The following is a 17179-nucleotide window of genomic DNA, read 5'->3' as shown; positions in this document are numbered from 1 at the left end:
TGTGGGCGTGGCGCTGTGCCATGTGGGCGTGGAGGCTTCTAAGTGTGCGCCATCATCTGACATCCATGGCGTGAGCCTTGAGGCTTCTAAGTTCTAACTTCTAGAATCTAAGGCTTAAGCGTGGGCACTCGGCCGTGGCAGTGGGCTCTGTGGGGCCTGCCTGTGGGGGTGTGAGCCCTGAAGGGTGCGGCTTCGAGAATCGACAGTCTGCGTGGGGGCGTGAGAGAGAGAGAGAGAGAGAGAGAGGGCGTCTGGACTCTGCGTGGGGGCGTGAACGGTGAGACAGCGCTGTAGCTGCCAGCAGGATTCAACAGAGCGGCGTCTGGAGTCTGGACTCTGCCGTGGCCCATCAGGGCTGAGAGAGAGAGAGAGAGAGAGAGAGTTCGCGTGGGCCCTGGGCCCTGGGGGCGTGAGGCAGTGCTTCAACTGTGTTCAAGAATCAACAGGGAGTCGTCCGCCGTGGCCCGTCCGGCGTCAGGGTCTGAGAGAGAGAGAGAGAGAGAGAGAGAGAGAGAGAGAGAGAGAGAGAGAGAGAGAGAGAGAGAGAGAGAGAGAGAGAGAGAGAGAGAGGGCATCCTGCCATCCAGGCTCCAGCGTCCGCCGTGACCCGTCAGCCTTCAAAGTTCAGGCTTCAATGGTCAAGTTTCTACCCTGGGACCTGGGCGTGGGGGCGTGAGGCAGCACTAGCAGGCTTCAAACTTTCAAAGTTCACAACTTCACTGTTCAGTGTTCAGCAGACTCGCAGAGAGAAAGAAGACACATTGGAATTTGGCAGACTCGCAGAGAGAAAGAACTGTCGCAAGAAGATTTGGGCCCTGAAGATTGGCCGCGGCCCGCAAGCCCTGAAGGTAAGCACCATCTCGATTCTTTATAAGTTTATTGTTCAATTTTCATTTTGCTTTAAGTTTTAAAGTTTAAAGTTTAGTCTTTTAAGTTCTACTATTACCAATGTAATTTCTAATTAAGTATTGATATCACTCAATAAAGCAATAGCATGCATGCGATCTCTTTTCTTTTAAGAGTGGTTGGTGAAATGAAAGATTAGTAACAAATTCTTTTTGTTATATGTTTATTGATAAATTTGTGAAGGTTGAAGATAAAAAGAGACTAAAGATATGAGGAGCTTGGTTTTCAAAGGAACAAAGGCATTATAAAAGGTAGCAAATTTCAAGTATTATTAGCAAAGAAGGTAAGATCGAAACTACTCTTTTTATTTTCAAGAAATGGCACCTAAATCAAGAGAAAAAAGACAAGGAAATCTTCTTTCATGGGTCGGGATTGAACATATAACTAAGCATCCTTCTAAAAAGGTAAAAGAAAACACTAATAATATTGTGGAGTCATCTTCAATTAATGTATTGCCTTTGAATGAATCACTTGATAATATTTCACTTGAAGATAAGGCTGAACTTGAAAGAAAAAAAGAAGGACGTTTACTCTTTCAAGAGAATTGGCTTGACCAATTCAAATGGGTTGTTTATGATAGAGACGAAGTAAAAATGTATTGTCAGTATTGTTTAAAATATCCTCATCCACATAGTGCATATTCAAAAGGGGGATCAATAAATTTTAAAATTAGTAACTTAAAATCCCATGTTTGCACGACTTGTCATAAGTTTGCTATGGAAGCCATTTTGCTTGAAGGAAAAGATTGTATTGAAAAGAGTGTTAAAAAAATAAGGGAAGTCAAAGATGAGGCATTACTTTCATTATTTAGAATTGCATATTTAATTGCTAAACAAAATTTGCCATTTTCAGTTTTTCCTGAGATGATAAATTTGTTGCAAGATTGTCATGCACCATATACAACTAGTCTCTATAATGATGATAAGGCATGTGCTGAAATGATCTATTGCATGGCATCACATCTTATGAAAACCACAATAATGAAGGTTTCTGCTAGTCCATGGTTTGGTGTTTTAATTGATGAGTCCAATGATATCTCTTCACATGGACATATGGTTATTTATTTATCATATCTTGAGAGAGATTGCATTCCCAAGACAAGTTTCTATGGCATTATACGTGTGCATGATGGTACTGCAAAATCTTTGTTTGAAGCTATTATTAGTGAGCTAAAGAAATGTAAGCTAGACTTGTCTAGATTTGTTGCTTTTGGCTCCGATGGATGTTCCACAATGGTAGGAAAGGATAATGGTGTTCAGGCCTTATTGAAAAAACATGTTAATCCATTTCTAACTTCAATTCATTGTGTTGCACATCGTAGTGCCCTTGCAATATCAAGTGTAGCAAAAGAGATGCCTTATTGTAAAAAGCTAGAAAAGCTTATTAATGCCATAGCTTCTTATTTCAATGTTAGCACAAAGAGATTAGAAGGCTTGCAAGCTATGCAACAAGATTTGGCATGTCCCATTCTTCGACTTGAGCATACTTTTGATGTGAGATGGTTAAGTAGATATAGAGCCATTAGTAGAGTATGCAAGTCTTTAGATGCCATACTTGAGATCACAAAAAAAGAGGCATTGCATATTTATGAAGAATTGGTTGAATTTGAGTGTGTTTATTGCTTACATTTCTTAGCTGACATTTTAAGAGGTTTAACAACATTAAGCCAAATGTTTCAAAAGGACTTTGTAGATATCACAACTATAGATAGTCTTGTGAAGAATGAAATTATATCCATAACACAATATTACATTGATTGTCCTCCTCCTGATATGAATGCATTAAGTGTCGGTATATATGGATATGATATCCTTCCAGACTATGGGCCTGAAAAAGGATATTTATATACATTAAGAGGTGCTTTGCATGGGAATAAGTTTTATGAGCATGATTTAAAACGTAAAATTAATGGAGAAGACTTTAATAGGGCCTTAGAATTTCAAGTTGCTTTTGCCAAGTCAGTGGTAAGTAACTTGAATTCTCGATTTGAAGATAATTCCGTGCTTAACTGTTTAAAAATACTTGTGCCTACACAACATCCAATACAAGAGAAGGCCTTAAAAACCTATGGAATCCAAGAAATAGATAAAGTAACTTCATTTTATGGTTTTCCCAAAAAGTTGAATATAGAGGAATTCCCTGCAATGATAGAAGTTGATGAGTTTAAGAAAGAATTTAGAAATTTTAAGCATCAAGCTTCTAGAGATTGGGTAAGATTCACATTACCAGAGGTAACTTCAGCACTTGCTTGCAACAATATGCGGAGGGATGCTTATCGTAATGTTCTTACTCTTTGTCAAGTAGCTCTTGTCCAATGTTCGAGCATTGCTATTTGTGAGAGAGGTTTTAGTGCTCGAACTGTGATAAAGAGTAAGCTACGTAATCGTTTGGAGATTAAGAGTTTAGATGCATTAATGAAAATCTTTATTGAAGGGCCTTCTAAATTCACTAATATGGAGTTCATTGAGAGTATGGACTTATGGGCTGAAAAAACACATCGACATTTATACACAGCACAAGGAATTTGCTCATTGATTTTGCAATAACTTTGCATATTCAAAGGGGCAATTGATTTTTTATGGCCTATGATGATATTGAAGTCACTGTGCATTATTTGCGCTTTTGTTATCTTAAATTTTTTACCTTTTTTCATTGACACAATTTCTTCTTTTTTCCTATATGTTTATTATATTTTTATAATGTAAAATTTGCTTTTTTTTCTTTATGTTTAGTTCTTTATCTATGTTAAACTTATTTTTTCTATGTTCTCTTTCATGTTAGTTTTGTTTTCTCTTTTTGGTATCATGGTTGCTTCTTTCAATAAAATATGCTTGTTTTTTAATTCTTTTTTTTTAAATTTTGCTTGTATTTCATTATATTCTCTTTCATGTTTTTTTTTCTTTTTTTAATAAAAAAATTAACTTATTTTCTTTTGGGTTTTTGTTTTATACTTTCTTTTATTTTTGTGCTTATGATGTATATACTTCTCTGAGGCCATAGCGTCTAGACCCATTAAGAGACATAAAAACCACCTCTATACATTTATTTTTTACTATTAAAAATGTAGATAAAAAATGTAAATTAAGTTTCTTAATGATAATAAAGGTTTTCATTTTTAAGGCATAAGAGAAGTAATTTAAAAAATTCCAAGAAAAACTTTGAAATAAAGATCCTTTCAAATAATAATAAAAAGGTGATTATCTTTTCATTATATATTTAAAAGGGAATTAGACCGGTTCAATTTGTAGGATAAAAGGATTTGGACCGGTTCAAGTTGAAATGGAAAAGTTTTGGATGGTTCAAATTTTCCGAAACTTCTTTAGGCTAAGACAAGAAGGATTTATGTCAGGTTCACAAAATTTTTTTTCCCGAACACTGATATAATACCGATGGGAAGGGAGGAATAATAAAAAATAAAATATGTGAATGTGAGAGAGACAGAGAGAATGCACTATTGACGAGTGGATTTCACTGCCGCTTGCGGAAGTGAGAAAGAATCGTGTCGGCCGTGCAGTAGGCTATCGACAACACCGTCACCATGGGATTCACACCAGAGGCCGTCGGGAACACACTGGAATCGGCCACGTACAGCCCCTCCACCTCCCACGTCTCGCCACCTGGATTCACTGCTGACGTCGACGGTGTTGCGCCCATCCGGCAGCTGCCCATCTGGTGGGCCGACACGGTCATGGTGCTCAGCCTCTTGAAGGAGCGCGCCTGCAGCCGCCGCACGAAGGCCTGCAAGGCCGCCTCCACTTCAGCCCCCGCGCAGCCACTTGGCGGCGAGAAGGATTCCCCGTCCGTGTCCAAGGCCCCCACGCGGGTGGCCCCCGCCGCCAGCAGGATGCGCAGGGCGTGCTCCGCGCCGCGCCGGGAGGCCTCCTTGTCCACGTCAGCCATCTTGTAGCGGACGCACAGCCTGTCGCCGCCGTCCACGTCCACGGAGCCAGTGCCCCGGTCCCTCGTCAGCACTATGAAGAAGGCCGTGCGCGCGTACCTGGCCATGCGCTCCTTGAAGTCCCGCCCCGACTGCCACGACTGGCTCAGGCTTATGACGCCCGGCAGCGCCGCCGGGCACTGTATGAGCGCGCCATAACCGGACGTATCCCAGTTGGCCGCCACCGTGGAGTAGGCAGTCATGATGCCGCCCCGGTAACACACCCCCTCGGGGCCCACCCCACGTGGGAAGTAGCCCCACATCACCTGCGTCGGGTGGATGTGGAGGTTCCATCCGATGGCCGGATTGCGCAGGCCGCTTCGCCGCAGAAGCGGCGGCGTCCGCAGCGCCCCGCAGGCCGCCACCACCACGTCGGCCTCCACGTAGACGCGCACCCCCCCGCCGCCTCCTTCCGCCTCAGCGACCACCCCCGCCGCCTTGCGCCGCCGTCCTGCCGGGAGCAGCACGGGCCTGCTCAGAACCTGCTCGGCCCGGCATGAGGTCAGCACCACGGCGCCCGCGGTGGCCGCGTCCTCCAGCCACGTCAGCAACGCGCCGCGCTTCTTGCCCTGGCGGCAGCCGAGGCCGCAGCGGCCGCAGTCGTGGAGGGGCGGGGAGTTGCGGGGGATAGTGGCCACGTGGCAGCCGAGGGCGGCGCAGCCGGAGCGGAGGGCGGCGTTCTGGAAGCTCTCGTGGGCCACGTCGGGCTGGACGCCCATCCGCTGGCAGACGGCATCCAGGGCGCGGTCGTAGGCGGGGCTGGTGAAGAGCGGGAGGTGGTGGGCGCGGGCCCACTCGGAGCGGACATGCGGCGGGGTGCGGAAGGAGGCGGACCAGTTGACCGTGGACCCGCCGCCAACAGTGGACCCGGCCATGAGGAGGATACGGGAGTCGTCGGTGATGAGGCAGGAGTGCTCCTCGTACATGGCGCGCATAGTGGGGCCCTCTAGCTGGGACAGCACCGCCGGCGGGAAGTAGGCTCCCTTCTCCAGTATGAGCACCTTGTGGCCCGCCGCCGCCAGCCTGGCCGCCACGACGGCGCCCCCGGGCCCCGACCCCACCACCACTGCGTCGCACCGCACGCCAACTGTCGCGCCTGCAGTGCGGCAACGGGGCCGCTCGAGGCGCCTCAGGTGCTCCACGTCGGCCAGCCTCTCCAGGCCTCGCGCCGCCAGCTCATCCCCGAGCCGCTCCCCCGCCGCTCTGGCGTCCACCACCCTCTTTGTCAGCTCACTCCTGCTGCTGCTGTCGTGGGCCGCCGCTTCACCATCGTCGTCCTCATCATCGCCAGGTCTGTATCCAATGGCTGCCAAGACGGGATTCCGACCATAAATGTCCACCTGCAACAAATTACGACACAACAGTTAATGCATCAGCTGGCAATCCATTATCCACCTAAAAGCCCACTGCACTGTGCATTTGTACCCTATAATAACATCGCGTTGCTGTCTTCATTAATACCACCAAAAAGCCCTGATTCTCATGCATGATGCCTGATCTATCGATTCTATCCTTGCAAACAAAGCTCTGTACGTATTAAAAATTAACCTCCATTCAATACATTGCCGTAAACGCAGTCTTTACTCTTGCGCCTTTCTACTACCAGTCTACCAGCAAATTGCAATCGACTTCTTATTAATATGCACATGCCTCATAGTCATCTCTATAGCTTTGGACAAGAAGGACAAGCTCTGCATCTGACTCAGTGCATTCGTATCCTCGCAGTGTCTTCTTGCTGTCTATCAATTCGTCGGCCAACCCATAAGCCGGACTGTCTGAATATATATATTACTCCTTGCAACAAAAGCTGCACGCGGGAGACTTTCAAGCTGGTAATCAGCAAGTCCACTGTATCTGTACCTTCGCACGGCCTTTGTGCTATCTGCTATTTGTTCGTCAGCCAAACAAAATGCCAAAAATCCGATTAATTCTATGCTTGCAACAAAGCTTCTCGATAGACTGCCTTAAATTCTAGGGTTGTCAATATTCATTTTCAAGCAGCAAGCAATGCTACAAAGGACTGGCTTTCCACTACCACCTTCTTAGGAGTGACTTCATCTCGCCGGTATCTAAGCTTTAAATCGGACAAGAAAGGACAAGAGCTGTGTTCACTTGTGAGCACCGCCCTATTATCTGGGACTTTAAAGCTTAGATGAGTTATGACATAGATAGAGATGTCTCATAACAACATGTAACCATCGAACGAACACAAAGTAGTAATGCTCATTGTCTTTTAGCAAATATGTCATTACATCAACGTTTTACATAACCTTCATCAGAACAAGCATCACGTTTAGCTGAAGAGGCCATTGTGTAATCAGTACTCTGTTTTGCCACAGCAATAACCCCCCCGGTTTTGAACTACATCCCCTGGCTATTCCTCGAAGCCTTCTTTTGGACAGTTTAACTAATGAAAATATTTTATAACTTTTTAATTCAATACTTCACAGCCTTTCTCAAAGAAGAAGAAAAAAAAAGTAATAACAAGATGGTTTGTAGGGATAGAGAGGACCTTGGTAAAGACCATCCATGCAACTAGTCCCTTAAAGAACTTGAAGATCTCTTGTTTGGATTGTATGCGGCTATGGCTAAGTGCAAGCAAGAACTTCTCCCTTTTGGCAGGGGACAATGCAGCAAAACTGTGGATGAAGGGGAAAGAGGATGTGAGTGCATGCTTTCCTCCCAAAACCAACGTCCCCCACCAGGTTCCCAGCAACCACAAAGACAAACTAACCAACCAATACTGGCTCCTCTTGAAGACACTGGCAATATATCCTGCTCCCTGCGACAGGCCCACAACACACTTTAAATGGACAACCAAATTCAAGTGTGGAAATCAAAATTACTGAACTTAAAAGATCCAGAAGACTGCTTGCTATACAGATCATTTCACACACCTTAACTATCAAAGGCTTACACTGAGGCCAGTTACATGACCCAGAGAATGGAGGCAAAGCAAAACAAGTCTGCCCAATTGGCCATGCATCTTGCAATTATTTGCACCCAATTCTTGACATTATGATGAGGAATGACATAGCCCAATCTATCAGTGCAAAAGATCACCTTTCTCTCATGTTTCAAGTTTCCTAATTTGCATGTCATGTGGGGAGGGGAAACTTGGCATCCTATATCCAGGGAACCTGTCAGACGAGAATATAGGACTACAAGTTATGATCAGTAACATAAATATCCTCTTGCCATGAGATGGAATTAGTACAACCACCACCACAGTGGGGCCTTTGCATGGCACCACTAGTTAGTCTGTACATAAGTGCGTCATTTGCGGAGAATGTGCTCCATCAATAAGTAGAGGTGCCCCTGGAAGTTATAGCAGGATGGTGCATCAGCAGAATTGCTTAATATTATGAGTAGGCTGCATCTCAATTATGTTGCAGGGCAACAGTGGTTTGCCGCGAAAGTCATCCGCAGTTAGCTCTCTGCCCCCCCTGAGCATGGCTGTGCCAAATTATAGAGCTCTGTGATCCACCGTATGGGACACCAATGCAGCTGAAATTGATTCAACTCTCTGGCTTCATTTCTGTCTAGTTGCAAACCATCCTAGTTTGTAAAACAAAGCATGCGCTGGATGGCAGGGTAAATCTCTGACAGTGCATTCTTACACCACGTAATTCAATCTTCTTTTCCCCCACAATTGCTTCAACATACATATAGCACGTAGGGAGAGTCATTTTGTACGACTGTCGCATGCTCAAATTAAGGCCAGAGTGCATTGAGCAGTCTACCTTTTGAGCAGCATCAGATGAAGTGATCACAGAATATCAGAAACCACCAAAATTAACAGCATCATTCAGTGTTTAACATTCGGATTAATGCACCATATGGACGCATCAATATGAAGTGGATAGAGGACTAGAAAAGTATATGGGAAGAGCACAAAGAACTCACATATATTGTATTTAATACTAACACAAAGCAGGTTGAAGTCTATGGGGGACGAGTAAGTTAACCTCTGCAGGTAAGTTGAGATCGGCGCCGGAGAGGCGGAAATAGGCGTCGATGGCGCGCAGCTGCTCCTGATTAGCAGTTTGGCAGCAAACAGGCAAGGATTCATGACGATTCGAATTCGCGAAATCTTCGGACTGACTGTCATATAGTTGATGAAGGTGATGATGATGATGGGGAGGATGATCAATAACATGATCAGCTGGGTCAATGTCGGGTATGGAAGGGAAGATGCAGTCGAAGAGGGCAGTGAGGGTTCTCATCTGAGCATCAGAAAACCGATGTGGTAAGGTCGGCTGGCCTCCCCGAAGAAGGGGATGGATGCCATTGAGATAATCATTACATGTAGGCAGGTCATGGGCGGATAGTTTCCCATTGCTAGTCTTCTCAGCATCATCAGGACCTATATTGCAAATCTTCGACTCAACATGATCATCGGTATATTGCTGGTTCATCTTGCCGTTCATCATCATCGACATGTCTAGTGCGGATAGAAACAAAGCTTTCTTCTTCTTCTTCTTCTTCTGCTGCTGCTGCTGCTGCTGATCGATTAGACAGTAGTTCGAAACGACTTACAAGGCCTGTGTGATTATGATTTGCGAGACTTAGTTAACACTAGTTGCTCTTCTCCTGCAACCCTCCTCGAGGATTCAAGGTATGCTCCCTCCTCCTCCTCCTCCTCCTCGCATATCGTATGTCGTATATATAAGAGAAGTTGGCAAAGCATGTCTTGCCTATTAATAAGAGCCTCTCTCTCTCTCTCACGAGTCACATGCACGTGTAACCTTGGGGTCCAAAGCTAATTCCTGCCCATTTCTCTCTCTCATCAATGCTTCATGTCTGAAGTATGAGAGCTCACCTGACCTTGATGAATGGGGAACGATTAGGGCCCACCATGCACATTCAATGCATGGCACTCTCAATGAAGAGAAGTGTGACATGCTTAAAGAGATGAAGAGTTGTTTTACGGCACATACTACTAACTAGTTAGATAGCACATACCGAAAAGGAAGTCACTTTTGGTTGTAGGCTGTAGCTTTATGGAGAAAAGGGCTGCCTACAATTTTGTGTGTTTCTCATGAGTATGCTTAAAGTGTATGTGACAATACGTTTTTTAAGAGTGGGCACTATTTACGAAAAACACAAAAACCTTCCACTCAATATTTGGAAATTGGGAGGATTTTTGAATCAAATTACATATGTTCACCATTTTAATAACTAAAATTTTTGGGAAGCTCAAGCTTTTAAACCTTCTTTCTTCAATTTTGGAGGGTTTTTAAAAAAATTTGCAGCTCATTATACATTCAAGCTTTTAAACCTTCTCTCTTCAATTTTGGAGGGTTTTTTAAAAAAATTGCAGCTCATTATACATTCAACCTTGATTTTTCGTGAACATTGAGAGTGGGAATATAATGCATATAAGTTCTTAATGGAATTTCTTTTTTCTTTCTCAATTATATTATTTGCTCAAATCTTAGTCCAAAGAAAGATAAAAATGCCTCCTCCATAACAACTTTTGGTTCTGTATCACATGAGTTACTGTTTTTACCAGCCATATGTCACTTTATAGTTACTCTTGCTTTCATTATACCATCCATCATAGTCTCAACATGTGTGCATGTTGTGTGACTCAACCTAGGCTCACTTTTGTGATAAACAAGGGAATGTGCTTATGGAGTTTTATGGAGATATCATTATTCTTTTATTAAAAATTGATGCTTCATTAATCCTCAATACAAAGCTTCTGAGCAAGTAACTATAAATTTGAAAATTGTTGCCCCTCACATACAAAACTACCAACAAGTATAAATTTGAAAAATGAATTTTGACAAGCCAAATTAAATGCTTTAAATAAAATGAAATGATAGCCAAGAAGTACATAAATCTATAGGATATATGACTCACACATACGTGCATGCGCATGTAATAAAGCTAAATTCCACAGCAAGCTTTTAAAGTGAAAATACAAGAAATAGACATAAAATGCCAAGAAGCCATAGCCAAGGTGGCTTGGCAAGAAATGGTATTACCAATGTTGGTTGAGAATCAAATGATGAGAGATTGCAGCAAGGTATGCACCCCAAGCTATGGTGGCCAAGAGTATTCACCCTCTTCGATGGTGGGAGGTTGAGACCTCAAAGAAGTAATGTTTGTAAAATGGCCAAAAAGATGCTACACATGTTACACCTCCACCTTTTATACTTAAGCCTAGCCTACTCTAGACTAAAGTGACTTATGCTTTATTACAAGCCATCCCGGCCTAAAAGAGCATTGTCCTCAAAGCTGAAATTACAATGAGTACAAGGATGGAAACAAGTAAGAAGGTAGAGTAGAGGCTCCATAATCCATGATAAACTCCAAAAGCTGATCTTCAATAAATGGTCTTCATAGGATAGGAGTGACTGTCATGAAATAGAGAGCAGGGCTGAATAGGGTAGTTGAAGTAAAAATGCCCATAACTTTTGGCTGAAGTGTCCAAATTCAGTGTTTGAGGTGTAGATACGAAATACGTAACCCAAAGCATTAATCTGTACCCTCAAACCCATATTTTGATTGTGTTAGGGTAATTTAATTCATCATAGAATTTCTATACAACAAGTTGTCTCCTGTTCCAAGACACATGAAATCATCCCAAAATCAACCCGGATCATAAGGAATCCCCAAAAAATGGTTGTCATCCATCAAAGCACTGCTAATTTCACCCGAATAAAATGATAAACCATCATAAAATCTTTCATAAGTGAGGTATTCTGCATAAAAGTTATTATCACCTCCAGGATCAAAAGGATGTGATAAATCCCGTCCATAATCCATAGATGCATTCATGTAAATCCCTGGATCATATGGGAATGAAAGATCATCAGCATTATCGTCAACACCTCCATAATGCAAGGTATCATCCCCATAATCATGAAGAAAACCTGTTGAATCATTATCATAATCAATAGGTTGTTGAAAGTCATCATCCACATGAGGTATGAGCTACTGAAAATCATCATTTAATGATTCCATATCCTCAATGCTTGTTTGGTCAATTGAATCTTCTTCAGCCCTTTCATCTTCATTAACTAGAAACCCTATAACCAGCAATGCTTTAGCCTTCTTTTTTTTTGCATATATCTTTATGATTAGAAGATATTGGTTTAGTACATCTAAAACATAAGCCTTGTGCATGTAGTCCTCTAATATCATCACTGGTTAAGATCTTTCCTCGAATAACATCATAATGGCCACTATGACTGTCATATTTCTCATGATAAAATGGTTTTCCATAGTCATGACCACATTCATTTATCCTAACATAATGCTGATGTCCAAGAAACTGTTGATCATCATCATAATATTGACTATGGGATGACTGACCATCATAAAGGTATTGATCAACATGCTGCCCATGTTCACTAGCATAATGCTGCTCATATCCAAGATCATGATCATATGCATGCTCTTGTTCTTCATTTACAGCTGCATCTCTTGGTTCTTCATCTTGGTCACTAAAAACATTTTCTTATTCTTGTTCTTCTATACATGATTGCTCATCAACTACATGTGTTATATGTATGGCATTTAGAGCAATTTTCCCTTGCTGCCCAGTCACATCTTTATCCTAATTTTTAGCATAGGCATCATCTTCTTGCTGCCCATGGCTATCATGTTCTTGCCCCACATATACATCTTCCATTGGGTCTTCCAAGACAAGGGCTATAGCAAAATGTTTATTCATGCAATAACACCCTCATGATGAGGTGACCAATACTCATTACACTTGTAGCATATCAGCTGCCTTTGCATTTCCATTAGTTGTTGATGAGGAATAAGCTTTCTTCCAATGCCATGAGGAGTATGAAACTCAAGAACAACTAATACATTAATATGCTTTGCCTTGCAGTATACATTGTCATGCCCAAGAGTGCTCTTCTCATTGCATTTATAACATAGGCCCTCGAAAGTTATGCTATCAAAGATACGACTTGACAAGTAGATGCCATGTACACCACTGAAAGAAAATTGGCGGACATTTTTCCCATCTATCAAATGATAATCATAACCATGAGCTTGCTGTCCATGGTTTACTGCATAAGGCTGAATTTTTATAGGAGCATTTGATTGCAGCTGCCCACTCATTGGATGAAGGAAAAATTGATTTGAATGGAGGCTTTCCCAAATGGTTGATCATAAACTTGACTATGACTAGCATGCTGCTACTCAAAAGAATTAGGGTCTGAATTGGCATAATCATCATGATCATAACCATAAAAAGAATGCTGCCTGTAAGAACTATGCCCATACATTCCATCTTGTGCTGCATATTCATGTCTAACCATGCCACATAATCAAATCCATAACCATTCATTGGAGTAACAATTGATCCCAACATATGTTGTCCATATACATTACTTCTACTTGCATTAAAATCTCCACATACATGAGTTTGATGGTTCCCAACATTGCTACATAAGGTACAAGCACCATGTTGTCCATAAGACCTGGAGCTTAGGATGTCTAACATCAAGTAGAAACCCTGGTTTGAATTTAGCAATAGCCATTCCTCTCTCTATTTAAGAATTTCCAGAACTGTCCAGAGTAAACTGCTAACGAACTGTTGGAACAAAATAGGCTCTAACTTGAGAAATATGTATCCAAATGAGTTGCTTGATGGCTTTGCTTGAAGCCCATGATGTCTAGTACCAATTAAATGTCCTGGTTCACATTAAGATATTCCAATACCCCATTCTAGAAATGATTTACTATGTCTGTCCACAGTAAATAGCACCCTGTTTTGAATATAGGTACTGAGACTATCAAAATTCCGAAATCCCCCTTGCTCTGTATCTTCTTTGGTTATGCTATGTCTGAATGATGAACTAGGTTGTGGTCCTTGTGATTGATCTTCCAAAAGATGAGGATTAGCTCCAAAACATGTAGACTCTTTTGGTCATTTTTGAAGCTGTAGCAAACCATGCAGTATATTTTGAGTTCTTATGCTGAGCTTATCTTCATTGTGATACCACCATTTCAGCAAGGCCTTGACCCTTTTAAGAGATCTACCCTCACATCTTAGTACACATTACCCCTTGCTACTCATAATTTTTTGAAACATCTTCCTCATGCATAACATGCTCAGCTTTGCTTGATGTAATCAATGCTTGCATGCACAATTCACGATATGTTCCCAATCTCCTGATGAATTCCAAACTTGAGCACAGTGAAAAATGCACAGGAGTGCAAAGGATTTTTTTTTTCTGGTAAGCACAGACCAGCACAGATTACGTTTGAGCTAAATTCTTGAGGGCCACTGATGTAGAAGCTTAATCCTGTGTTAACTGTCTATTCATAGCACTGTAGAATTAGATATGTCAAGCTCTAGAAGAGAAGATTAAACTTGTGTTGACTGTGATCAAGCACAAATCGGTTCTTTTCTTGATGCTGCACTCTTTGCTCATACACAGACATGAACCAATATAGTGGTTAGTCAAGTCTTCAATCACCATCAAACGATAGGCATGAGCCTAAGTATTCACACACAAATCTTAACATGCACGCAACTTTCCTGGTCACATAAGCGACTCAGACTCATGACTGACATAGAGATACACCCAAAATTAATGCTCTAGGCAGTGCCATGGGATAGAGGAGATATTTTAAAACGCTTGTCCTCCTTCAAGTCTTCAAGCTGGCTTGTAGCACCCAAGGTATCTGGACCCCTTGCATGTGCATGGAGGGGCTAGGTGAGTGTGGAGGATGATTTTATTGCATGTGAGGCATGTGGTGTGTAACTGAGATTTCCTGGAATAGCTTCACTAAATCGTAGTCAAGGCAAATCACCCGGCGAGGTACACAATGAACAGCTAGATACTGCTCACAAAGCATCCTGCCCTTGGAAAGGCAATCCTTGTGTTGAAAGTCTTGCACAGTTCTTGCCATCGCCTGATTCGGCTCTTATTGGGGTTTTGATGATCGTTGTGATGCATTGCTGCAATTTTCATCACTTCCTGTGATATTGGGCTCTGCCATTGACCAAATGAAGCTCACAAGGGGTCCTAAAATCAACCGCCTTCTTTCAAAGCCTCCACCCTTAGTGGGAAGTAGAAAGATTGAAGATGGTTCTGGCATCTGGTGATGTTGAAGCTGGAGATTCAGTAGGTCTTAATGACCTCAATGATGGTGATGAAAGTGAACCAATCAACATGAGATTGAGAGTTGTGAAAGTTGAAGAAGAAAAAGAGAAATAACAGTAGATGAACATCTTCAACAACCCTGGCCTCTCCTACTTCAATCCATTGGCTTCCTCAGCAAAGCTTGCATCAACAAAAGAATTTATGAAAGAATTGAAAGCTGTTGATGACCTTTATGGCTTTGATGAGCCTCCTACGCAAGCTTTGATGATATGAGCCTCCTGTGTCTCCTTCCAGTCGACTTGAACATTCACCACAGTAGCAACATCAGGCTGTTCCAGTCGACTTGAACGTTCACCACAGTAGCAACATCTGGCAGTTCACCGAGGCCAACAAGGCCACTGAAGTTTTATGTTGCAGCTCTATCGGAACGATCTTAACAAAATAGGAATGAAAGATTAGAAGGCCGTTGAAGGTGATGTTAGAGATATAGGAATGATGTCGATTGCAATCCTATTTAGCACAAAATGCATTGAATGGCAGTAGGTCTAATGCTCTTGCCTTTTGAGATTCAATCATCCAAGGTTAACTCAATCTCCTCAGCTTCACTATTAGCCAATCTTCTCTTCTGTCTGCCATTCTCCTCCATTCTTCAATGTAGTGCTCTTCAGTCATCCTCTTGCAGCAGCTACTGATGGTATATGTTGCGTCCCATCCAGAAAACTCGATGTAGCAAAAAGGCAACAGTGGATGAAGCTTTCACGGCTTACAGAAGGGAACATGCTTCCAGTGGTAAACATGGAATATCTCAGAGTTTGTTAAGGAGCCGCCTCCTGCAATCTTGCATTCTATGTCTGGGGACACTGGTTCTGTGAGGACTGCAAACTCAAACTTGCCTTACATTAAGGAGCCGCCACCTGTGATCTTGCAAAATGGTGATCCCTTTGCTCATTGAGATGCAAGGAATGATGCTTTCTAGGTCATAGAGAAAGATTAGGTAATGAAGAGAAGATTAGGTCAAAGAAAACTCCATGGAAGCTTCAACAATGAGGAGAAAGGGAAGTGAGAAACTCTAGATCTCAGAAAAGAAGCTACTCTAGTTGTCTCGAACCCCAATCCCCTTCTCTTTTGACAAGAAAGGCTCCAAACATGGCTTTAATTTGATATTGACTTGTTTAAAATAGCAAGAAGACCACCATTCTTTTGCTAAGAGCCTCCATAATGTCTTCAACTACAGCCATGGCTAACTGTGGAAGTCTTGCAGTTAGACTTGACACAGCAACCAAGATCTGTAACCAGATCTTCCATGAAAATGACCTCCCCAGCAAGTGTGAGGTGCCCGCCCATCGGTGTTCCAGGCACTCTTTTAGCGGTCTATCGAGAAACGAATCTAAGCGTCGCTACCCGGCACTCCCAGGGAATGTTCCGAGTTTTGTCGCCTAGGGTTTCCCGAATCCGCCTCGCAACGGAACGTTCACGACCGAACCCACTAGGATCAACCTGAAATTTGGGTTCCTAGTTGTCAAGGTCTCCTGTTAGCATTCTAGCGTCGGGTATTGGACATCCTACTTTACGCAGAGATACCCAACCCGAAGCAGATCTATGCCGCACTTGGTTCAAAGAGAATGGGAAACGAGAGGGATGCGTTGCTCAACCTCTCTGCCCATAGGGCATAGTCCCATTCCGGTCCCCTAAAACGGCATGAATCGGGTTCTAACCTATCAATACCTAAAGGTCGAATGATGATAAAAACTTGTGAGAAGCCTCCCAGTTCTCTGGGACCACCCTACCGTAGGACAGACCCGTTGGGGGTTCTGCCCACCCACTTCCCTTAATAGCTTTAGTTTTCTAATTAGGTCCTATCACATTTATGTGTGACACTTAAAATCAGCTTTATTAATTAAGCCTTTTAGGGAACAGGGTTCGTTCGCATAACTTATAGCACAGACACAAAAACAGAGCAAAGTAGTCTATTGATAAACAAGTTCAAACAAGTTCCTTAACTTATCTTCAAGTTAATCTTTGTCTCCCACCCATACAGGAGAAATTATGTTTCGCTTCTGTCCAACAGAAGTATCCCTTCTGCCCTGCAGAAGTAACTGGTCCAATTCACATGGCACCAAAAACTCAATCCTTTATCTAGAATAGGATCTCCCAACATGCCCAGATGTTGGGGGCCACGGAGGTCTTCAACTCCATTCTTGACCTAGCAAGGGGTGTCCAGAGCTCCAATTGACCCACAAGCTGTCTAGGAGTG

At 42.8% G+C, this 17179-nt stretch overlaps 2 protein-coding genes across 2 annotated transcripts; one reads left to right on the top strand and one right to left on the bottom strand.

Moving 5' to 3' along the window:
- Window positions 1-1223: 1223 nt before the first annotated feature.
- On the top strand, window positions 1224-3452 carry LOC148023264 (uncharacterized). The gene has a single exon (XM_087695343.1). It carries the CDS (start codon window positions 1224-1226, stop codon window positions 3450-3452), a length of 2229 nt encoding a protein of 742 aa, XP_087551469.1.
- Window positions 3453-4086: 634 nt separating this feature from the next.
- On the bottom strand, window positions 4087-9517 carry LOC148023263 (long-chain-alcohol oxidase FAO4A-like). Its single transcript, XM_087696306.1, has 3 exons — window positions 8812-9517; window positions 7356-7625; window positions 4087-6183 (listed from the first exon to the last, which is right to left on the bottom strand). Exons 1-3 carry the CDS (start codon window positions 9283-9285, stop codon window positions 4375-4377), a joined length of 2553 nt encoding a protein of 850 aa, XP_087552432.1. The 5' UTR covers window positions 9286-9517; the 3' UTR covers window positions 4087-4374.
- Window positions 9518-17179: the final 7662 nt, after the last annotated feature.

Source organism: Lygodium microphyllum, chromosome 16, assembly GCF_053477565.2.
Source record: "Lygodium microphyllum isolate KBCC chromosome 16, Lygodium_microphyllum_v1.1.10, whole genome shotgun sequence".
Taxonomy (NCBI): Eukaryota; Viridiplantae; Streptophyta; class Polypodiopsida; order Schizaeales; family Lygodiaceae; genus Lygodium; species Lygodium microphyllum.
This window is presented reverse-complemented; position numbering and strand designations above follow the sequence as displayed.

Bases quoted from the DNA above. Each gene is read 5' to 3' on its own strand.
- LOC148023264 (XM_087695343.1), top strand. From the start codon at position 1,224: ATGGCACCTAAATCAAGAGAAAAAAGACAAGGAAATCTTCTTTCATGG.
- LOC148023263 (XM_087696306.1), bottom strand. From the start codon at position 9,285: ATGTCGATGATGATGAACGGCAAGATGAACCAGCAATATACCGATGAT. The intron at 7,626-8,811 runs GTTAACTTACTC...GGCCTGTCGCAG, and splicing joins ATCTCAACTTACCTGCAGAG to GGAGCAGGATATATTGCCAG. The intron at 6,184-7,355 runs GTCCTCTCTATC...AATTTGTTGCAG, and splicing joins CATGGATGGTCTTTACCAAG to GTGGACATTTATGGTCGGAA.